Source organism: Eucyclogobius newberryi, unplaced genomic scaffold (assembly GCF_026437365.1).
Source record: "Eucyclogobius newberryi isolate DKJ021-1_F unplaced genomic scaffold, fEucNew1.0.hap1 SCAF_13, whole genome shotgun sequence".
Taxonomy (NCBI): Eukaryota; Metazoa; Chordata; class Actinopteri; order Gobiiformes; family Gobiidae; genus Eucyclogobius; species Eucyclogobius newberryi.
The window spans coordinates 8,475,423-8,485,278 of record NW_027315757.1 but is presented as its reverse complement, the minus strand read 5'-3'; the positions used below and the strand labels follow the sequence as shown (position 1 = coordinate 8,485,278).

The 9,856-nt window shown below is 41.1% G+C and overlaps 1 protein-coding gene across 1 annotated transcript; it reads left to right on the top strand.

The window, feature by feature from the left end:
- The first annotated feature begins 915 nt into the window (after positions 1-915).
- LOC140357796 (serine/threonine-protein kinase pim-2-like) lies at positions 916-8,192 on the top strand. Its single transcript, XM_072442312.1, has 8 exons — positions 916-967; positions 1,318-1,539; positions 2,182-2,273; positions 3,190-3,237; positions 3,554-3,775; positions 4,496-4,676; positions 5,477-5,653; positions 8,088-8,192. Exons 1-8 carry the CDS (start codon positions 916-918, stop codon positions 8,180-8,182), a joined length of 1,089 nt encoding a protein of 362 aa, XP_072298413.1. The 3' UTR covers positions 8,183-8,192.
- Positions 8,193-9,856: the final 1,664 nt, after the last annotated feature.

The window sequence follows — 9,856 nt, the reverse complement described above, 5'->3', positions numbered from 1 at the left end:
GCAACATGTGACCTGCAGCATTATGTGACCTGCAGCAACATGTGACCTGCTGCATCATGTGACCTGCAGCAACATGTGAACTGTAGCAACACGTGACCTGCAGCAACATGTGACCTGCAGCAACATGTGACCTGCAGCAACATGTGACCTGCAGCATCATGTGACCTGCAGCAACATGTGACCTGCAGCATTATGTGACCTGCAGCAACATGTGACCTGCAGCATCATGTGACCTGCTGCAACATGTGACATGCAGCAACATGTGACCTGCAGCATTATGTGACCTGCAGCAACATGTGACCTGCTGCAACATGTGACATGCAGCAACATGTGACCTGCTGCAACATGTGACCTGCAGCATCATGTGACCTGCAGCAACATTTGACCTGCAGCATCATGTGACCTGCAGCATCATGTGACCTGCAGCAACATGTGACCTGCAGCATCATGTGACCTGCAGCATCATGTGACCTGCAGACAGAGCTGTTATTATTTGAATATTAATACATCTATATTAGACAAATTTCTCTTTCTCTTTTTTTTTTACATTTAAAAACAAAGGGTTACATCACCGCCAAACTTTATTCTTTAAACTTTATTCGTTAAACTTTAGTCTTTAGACTTCTTGAAACTTCATTATTTAAACGTTATTCTTCAGACTTTTGAATTAACCCCTCCCCCCAGCACATCTCTCAGTGACCAATGGCTGTACAGTGGCCATGATGATGTCACAAAGCAACTCTACAAAACAAGGCCCACAAAGCAAAGCTATAAACTCCTCCTGCACTGGCGGTAATGCAACAATTGGATGCCAACCGCCATAAAACAACAACAACAACAACAACAACATTGCTCCTGCACAGTTGGTTCAGATTCGATCCCACCAATGTTTGAATGTTTGCACCGTTTATAGCGATGGAAGTGAGCACAATGCTGCTTTTTGGCGAGCTGCGAGCGAGATTACAAGGTATGTGAAGGACGCTTTTGGAACATTACACTGATGTTTTGGGTTTTTTTGTTGAGTAGCTAAAGTTGTAGTGTACTTAAGTAAGAGTGTTGTTACTTTAAAATGTGTTATGTAAGTACAGGTTAAAAAATACTGATCCAAAAATGAGAATAAGTACAAGTAAAACGTATTTTCTGTGCGATTGAAGCAGGTAAAAGTGCATTTACTAGGACTAAACCAGGTTTATACCAGATTGTGCTAAACCTGGGACTAAATCAAGGATAAATAAGGGGATGAAAGCAGCATTAACCAAGAAATATATCCAGAGTAAATGTAAATCTCCACTCATGGAAAACTCTTTTTGTCTTTAGATGACGTGGTCTCTAAAGTCGTCTCTGACAGTGACCCCAACGATCACAAAGGTCAGGAACAAAAGGCCTGCGACGATGACTTAGGGTTCAACAACGAGCTTCAAACTTCTCGCTCTGAAAGGTCAAGCGAGATTTCAGCAGAACAAGAGGAAGACGTCAGGAGGAGGAAAGAGGAGAATATGTTTTGGAGGAGTGCGATGAAGAGAGCGGCAGATGCAGGAGGTAAGTGTAGCACCAGACCAGGACCAGGACTAGACCAGGTCTAGACCAGGACTAGAACAGGTCTAGACCAGGACTAGAACAGGTCTAGACCAGGACTAGACCAGGTCTAGACCAGGACTAGAATAGGACTAGACCAGGACTAGACCAGGTCTAGACCAGGACTAGACCAGGACTAGACCAGGTCTAGACCAGGTCTAGACCAGGACTAAACCAGGACTAGACCAGGTCTAGACCAGGACTAGACCAGGACTAGACCAGGACTAGACCAGGACTAGACCAGGTCTAGACCAGGACTAAACCAGGTCTAAACCAGGTCTAAGCCAGGACTAAGCCAAGTCTAAGCCAGGTCTAAGCCAGGTCTAAACCAGGACTAAACCAGGACTAAACCAGGTCTAAACCAGGACTAGACCAGGACTAGACCAGGACTAGACCAGGACTAGACCAGGACTAAACCAGGACTAAACCAGGACTAAACCAGGACTAAACCAGGTCTAAAACAGGATTAAAACCAGTAATTCAGCCTAAATTAGAAGTAAAACACATACTGTTCTTGTGCTCTTGGGCAGGACACCTCTTTGTGACTGTTGTTAGAAGTGTTTGCATGATAATAATCTAGACTTTTGTTCTGTAATTTCATCCCAGACTTTCCGCTGAAGTACAAGAAGCACAAGAAGATCGAAGAGGGAGGATTTGGGACTGTGTTTGCTGGAGTCCGGATCTCAGACCAACAACCTGTGAGTACTAACTGTCTACAACAAACTAGTCATGTTGAAAGGGAAACAAGTCTGACTAAAAAACATCTCCATGGAAACAGTCAGGCTAACACTTTACAAGAACACTTACCTAGTACATATCTTGTTTTAATTCAGAATATTTAGCCTATTCTGAGAAGATCACTGAATTTATTGATTTAGTCAGATATAATTTTTTTACTTGATTAAATCTGACTGGTTTAATTTGTATTTTCTCCCCCTTGAATTAAGTGCGTTAAAAGCAGTCTGACTGAAATAATAAGAATAAAAATAAAAATAAATTGATGGCTAAGAACAATGTCATGGAATTAGACATACACCAATGCTATTCCTTAACACACAGAGAACACAATTCAACTTCGAATAGGAAACAATACAGAAATATCAGACGTTTGTGTAGCATGCATGGGAGAAACCGCCGGGCCGGGTCACCAAAGCTGTTGTAAGCAGCCCGGCGACCCTCCTGGTCTCACAACGTTTTTTCTCATGCATGTTGGTTTTATTAGAAATTATGGACTAGGCCGGTCACATTTCTCATTGGTCAGCTTCATATCAAGGCACTTGTCTTTTACAACAGTCGGTATTTTCCGTAGGGATAAAGCCTTTGTGAATGTTTTATCCATTCTCCCCTGGGGTGTTACCCCCCTCCCTAGGATAAACATTATTTGGCCCATCTTTACGACACCTTCACAAATGCAGTTTGTCACATGCTGTTTTTCTCTTAGACTAATGATGCAGATAATATATCACTATTATGCAGATAAAATACATCACAGAAATATAATCATATATTTATATTTGATCACAAATAACTATTTGTTAATTTATTATAAATACTAATACAAATATTCCAAGTAGATTTTCAGTCGTATTTGACGTTCTTCTTTCTGATTTCCAGGTGGCCATTAAATACCTCAACAAATCGCATGTGGACTTTGTTTCAGTGGTAAGTGATTTTATTTATTTTTTGCTGTTAAGTTTGCCAGACTTTTTTCTTTTAAAATCAAGCTTGCTTTACACATTTTAAACATGTTCAGGACCAAAAACTGAAACATGAACTTATAAATGAATACAAACACATTTCAGAAATCATTTAGTCAAAACTACAGGGTTTGCACTTTTTGTTCTTATACACATCAAGACGCCAGGGCATTGTGGTGTCTGCGGAGACACTTTTAAAACTTAAATGATTATGTTGTTGTTTTTTCTTGCTGCTCTTTCTGATTGTGTACTGACGCTTTTCTTGCATATTCTACCTTTAGAACATCAACAATGAGGTGTACGATGTCCCCGTGGAGGTCCTCATGCAGACCAAAGCCGCCCCCGATCGGGAGTCGGTCGGGCTGGACCCTGCAGTGTCTCTCCTGGACTGGTTCAGCCTGGATCAGGACCAGATCGTTCTGGTCATGGAACGACCAAATCCCTCTGAAGATCTTTACCACTACGTTCTGAAAAATGGACCGCTGTCTGAAAAGCAAGCAAAGGTACGCTCACACGGAAATGTTGACTTTAAAAGGGGCGTGTGTAACTTTTGTGGAGGGCCGCTGTCGAGATGTTGGTGTTTTTTTATTTGAAAAGAAAGTGTTTTTTGTTCAAAAATCTAAGCAAAAACATGCATTCTTACAGTGATCAGGGATTTTTCCGCAGATCTGACCTGTAATTGGTCATGTCAGTTGCTTGTCTCCATGAAGATAATACGTTTATTGCCATACTAGGGAACATTTCAGGAAAGGCCAGAAACAAACTGCACACGTTTTCCATTTACATAACATAGAATTAGATTATCTTGACAAAACACTAAATCTGAGTAGAAGCCAAGAACTCTAAAATTGCATCAATTGCATTTTTGGTAGAAATAGAAGGACATACTTCAAATATTGATCATGTTTTTTCACGCTTCTACTGGTGGTAAACGAGGTCGTCTGCAATATTTGTTTAATTTTGAATTATTTGAGTCTAATTTTGTCCTTAAACCCAAAGAAGGAAGACACTTGGTTTAGCTGAGTTTAGACCCTGTACAGCGCAGTCCTGTTTAGATCTAGTTCTCTATTGAATATTTTCTTAACTGTTTTTTCTTAGTGTGAACGTTTGAGAACTGCTGATCTAGGTAGAGAAAAAAGCCATTTACGTCACTCTTCTGTACGAATCTAACTTGTAATCTTGCTTAGTTTCTTACTTGTTTCTTTGCTCTTCTTGTCCTGTAGGTGATGGTGCAGCAGGTTGTGGAGGCGCTGGTGGATCTTCACTATAAAAGGATTTTCCACAGAGACCTTAAACTGGAAAACCTCCTGGTCCAGAGCACACCGTCCGGTCCCAGGATCCGAATCATAGACTTTGGTTGTGCTTGTGTGGCCCGACCTGAGCCCTTCACCTCCGTATTCCAAGGTAACATCCCCAATAAAACAGTTTGGCACAGTTGGCACATATTTGGATCACTTGTTCCAAATATACTTTTTGATACAAAAAGGTCAAAAGCACCAAAATGCCTGTTCCCAGAGATCTGAAACTTTACACAGTTGTTGTCAACAAGATAAACATCATGTACAGTGAACAGCATATGCACACAATGAAGTATGTCTCGCTCAGGACCATTACAAATTGACAATATTCAGGCGAGACTAAAAAAGGAGTAGTGTAAGTTCTGAAGCCCTGACAGTGTTCATGTGCACATCTGCAGAAACTAGAAGGCCTAAGCTTTCTAATGATGCATCACACTTGCATGTGGGCTGTAAGATGCCATTTGGGTATGTCCAACCATTGTGCACAGGGCAAAATAGGTGTATGGTAACAGGCTAAACATGAATTCAACAAGTCACTTTCATATATTTTCATTTGTCAAATAAGAAAGAACATTAGATGAGTTTTGGCCCAGTGTTTGCTGGGTAATTTCCTAGTGTGATGTCATCAAGTACAAACAGGAAGTGAAATAATTAATCTAGAAATGTTAAATGTTTATAATGTTTTAGCTAAATTCTAAATTCATATTAACTGCGTTTTAGTTCAGTGAATCGTCTGACCTGTCAGAGTGCTTTCAAATATGTCAAATACATTATTTTTTTCTATTCCTTAATCTTTAATTAGTAGTCCTTAGTCTTTAATCCTACATATGTTCAAATGTTCTAATTAAATGATTCATCAGTTTTAGCTAACATATTAACAAAGCTGTATTTCCCTATTTATTTCAGGGTCCATAATCGTAGCGCCTCCCGAGTTCTTCAAAAGCGACAGCTACTGCGCTGGTCCTACCTCCGTGTGGCAGGTGGGGGCGCTGCTTTATGAATTACTGCGCTCCCACGACTTCCTGTTCACTACAGAAGAATTCATGTGGGGAATCATGCCTGCTACGAGGGGCCTGTCCAAAGGTACGAGCAAACATATGTCATACTAAAGGTGTGGAACCTTTCTACGGTCGAATGTGCCACCTGTTATTGCCTGAAATGTACCACTATATTGCATAAAACTACACCACCAAACTAAATGACAGGTCAGATCTGTGGAGTGGCAGTTGACAGTAACAGTGCATGTTTTTGGGCAATAAAACCACCTTTTAAATGAGTCATGTAAAGCTCTACTGTGGAACTTTTCAGGCAAATCAGAATGACAGGTTTTATTGCCATTGCCAGTGAACAGAATTCATAACAACTATAAACTTGCTTTGGCAATAAAGTGCAACATAAAACAATAAATACCAGTAATAGTACAACATATAGACTATGCTCAAATAAGGGCATGCAAAATCAAACCAAATGTGTCCAAGGAATATACCATACATATGTGCCGGCGCGCCAGAAATGCCGGTACATGTCGGCCTCGGTGAAACTGAGAAAAACAGTGTTTCCCCAAATTTGTGATTTTCGTTTTTTTGCATTATGCGAAAGTTGAAGTTATAAAGGAGCCCCTCCGTGCTTCAGATATCAGCATTCATTACCTTAAAAGTACACATTAAGCTGTTAAAAATAGGTAGTTTTCATGTGCCGCTCGGGGGGCGTTACCCTTTTTTCAGCCACGTACTGTTTACATGTTTCCACCAATCAGCTGCTAACCGCATGGCTACAGCTACTGCCTCCGTGTGTTCTTCACATGCGGTTGGGGGAGAGACCTTGTCTTCTCCTCTCAGAGACATTATTTACTCTCCAGACTTTCTCCAGAGATGATTACCTGGACTACATTGCAACGGAACTGAGGTACTTTTACTCTAATTGCTTTAACGCTGTGTTTTAAGGCGGTCTCGTGATCACTTTAGAATCTTACTTTTGCCTCGCGCACCGGAGCAGACACGGAGCAATGCTAAGCTAACATGCTGCTTCAGTGCACTGAATCAGGTTTTGTCTATACAAATTATATACTTATGTAGTATTTCTTGACCCGTAGGTTGTGTGGGTTGTGTTTTATGTCTGTTTTATGATGCATTGCGTAAGTTTTCGTTGCAAAACCTGCGTTTAGCTCCGTACCAACCGGTTATTTATCTTAACGAAAGGTATTTATATAATGTATTTATACAATTGAATTGATGAATGTGCTGAAGTATTTACCGCATTATTTGTTAATTTAAAGACATGAACTAAATGACATAGAAGCTAGCTAATGTTTGGGTATTTCACTGATGGTCCTGTCTATTGACCGTAGGCCAGGTGTGCCCAGTGGGGTACCAGAACAAAAGATTGAATTGATGGCGAGCCAGCCTGGACCCGGAACCAGAACTGTTTCACTGAACTTTACAAACCTACAAATCCTTCAACATGAGTGGCCTGCGGTATGGCAGGGGCTGATTCAGCCGTCCGATCCCACCCTAAAGACACCACAGACTTTGCAAACTCTCTGATCAGTCACAGCGATATCAATACAAAAACTCTGTTGCTTGCTCTTTCATGGACACTTTATTGCTATTTCATTGAGATGTGCAAATGTTATTTAATATGTGTGTGCACTTCCTACACTGGATGTTTTATGCTGAATCTCGTGTTGAACTTTGATTGCTATTTATACAACCATAAATTGTGAACCTTTCAGTATTTCAGTATATGAAACCATTGAACATCTGCAGATTGTACATTTTGTAAATATTGGATTAATTTCACATTCTTGGATTAATACATTTTTATTATGTACTGAATCACCTGTGAATTCTGTTTATCGACAAATGGCAATAAACCCTATTCTGATTCATTGATGCTATTTGGGGCCTTTTGTAATCCAAGTATTTCCATTTTAATATAGTAACTTCTAATTCTGATTCAAGTCTGTCAGTGTGACAGTCAGTGTGACAGGGGGGAGGGCTTATCCCAATGAGATGCAAATGAGCCCCCCTGTGACTAGGAGAGTCTAAGGACAGAGGACCCTGGGACATCGTCCCTCGCCACCACAGATATTGTTGATTCATTTCTCACTGTGGCCCTCAGAGGCAACTGTTGTTGTGATTTTGGGCCTTACAAAAATAAATTGATTTGATTTGATTTGATTTGTGACTCTGGGCTCACTCAAATGACCACAACTTACTCAAATATGATCAGATGTGCATGAGTGAGACATCATTGGAAAGCTTTGAATTCACACTTTCAGAATATGTGAATAACTCAAAATGTCACCGGGGTGACATGTAACTGCTTTTCCCACGGTCGGTCACATATTGGAAAATGTAAATCTTAAAATCACAGATAAGAATCTGATAACGATTACTTATGTTACTTATGATACTTATTCTCACTGTGGGAAGAGCAAGTGTAATATTGATCATACATTGTGTGTGTCTTTTATTTTTATTTCTATTAAAACTATGTTATATGTTTTCTTTTGCAGAGTGCCGTAACTTCCTCCAGGATTGTCTCACACTGGACCCGAAAGAGAGAATCAGTTTGGACCAGCTGAGCCACCATCCCTGGTTCAAGCTCTAGAACAAAATCTTAATCTTAATTATTGTATATAAATATAAATAATATATTATTGTATATAGTTCTGTTAATTTACCTTTATATTCCTGTTTAATAAACATTACAACTTGATTTTACCATTTGGTCTTGTTCCTTCCTCCTGCCCTCGTAGAGCCACTGTAACAGCCACCAACACTTTGAGACAAGAACTAGAACATCCAAAGGACAGAACTTTGAGCCACATCAAAGTCATGTGGTGATCACTGTGAGGGACAAGTCGATGTGATCCTCATTGGGCCAGGATTTCCACTGTAGAGACTCAGTTGTAGTGATCTGAGTAAGCCCCGCCTACCTTGATCCTCAAAGCAATACAAAGGAAACAATCGGGCTGATCAGAGTACGCTAATAGGAGTAGGATGAACACACCTGGTGTACACTGACTCCAGTACTGGTGCCGTTCAGGACCCGTGCGGGTTATTTGTAGATTGCCCATTACACCAATTGCGGTTGCATTTTTGGCAATGACCGGGAAGCTGCGCTGTCCCCGGCACAGACGGACATCCTGCGGCTTCTTTCCGCAGACCTTCGTGGCTCCCGGATCTGCGGATGCAGTGCTCAGTGGGCGATGTAACAGGGCGCGCTGATTTTTCAATTGAAATCAATTTAATTCAGTGGTAGAGTGCTCGTCTTCTGATCCGATGGTTGGCAGTTTGAATCAGATCCACTGGCCCATAGATTGGCGGTGTGATCACAGCTGCCTCAGGTAAATACTGCCGTTGTGTCCTTGGGCAATACCGTTAACCCAATTCGCCCCCAATGTCTGTGAACAGACCTGGTGTGTGATTGTGTCTGTGAATGGGTTAGAATGGGTAAAGTGCTCCGAGTACCTTGATGGTAGAAAAGCGCTGTATAAATGTGACCATTGACCACGCGGGTCATGAACCGGACCAGGGTCAGTTTACCCGGCATAAGGGAAACACCTTAAGTCTGGAACAGATCCAGACTGTAAACAACTTGCCTGTGTTAGTTTCAGGGTTAGTTTCAGTGTTAGTTTCAGTGTAGGTTTCAGTGTAATCCATGTGGATTCAAGAGCCGATGTAAATGTCATGAATGAAGACACATTCCACACAATTGCCCCTGAAAAACCAGCTTTACCAGCCCCTGGTATTCCCCTGGACAGCCCAGATGGAGAATGATTGTGTCTTGGCTGCTTTGATGTGACAGAATGTTATAAAAGCAAGAACTGTGTCAAAATATATGCATTTCTTGGATACAGCGTCAAAAATCTACTCATCCACTCCCTGTCAGTCAAAATGAACCTTGTCAGGAGAGAAGACAAGACAAAAAGAATTTAATTTATTGTCCTTAAGAGTTGTTGTTCAATTTAATGGTTTTACGGTTGCATTATTACAATTGAGGCCTTAGATTGATCACTTTCACAGGGGATTCTTACGCAGGGCTCTGTAGGCTACAATCTGATCACATTCAGCACAATCAGGGTCATATTATGACAGATTACTAATGGAGGGGAGAAGCCTTATTTCCATTGACCATTAAATTGCGTGTGAGTCCCTAGTTTTTGTTTATTGTTTTTAATACGCCGCGACAGGCCACGCCCTCAGATGAGCAGCGTCTTGTGAAGGTTTCTGTTTAACTACTCCTTTGCGGGCCTCCACTGCCGATTAGTGTCTCCACCTC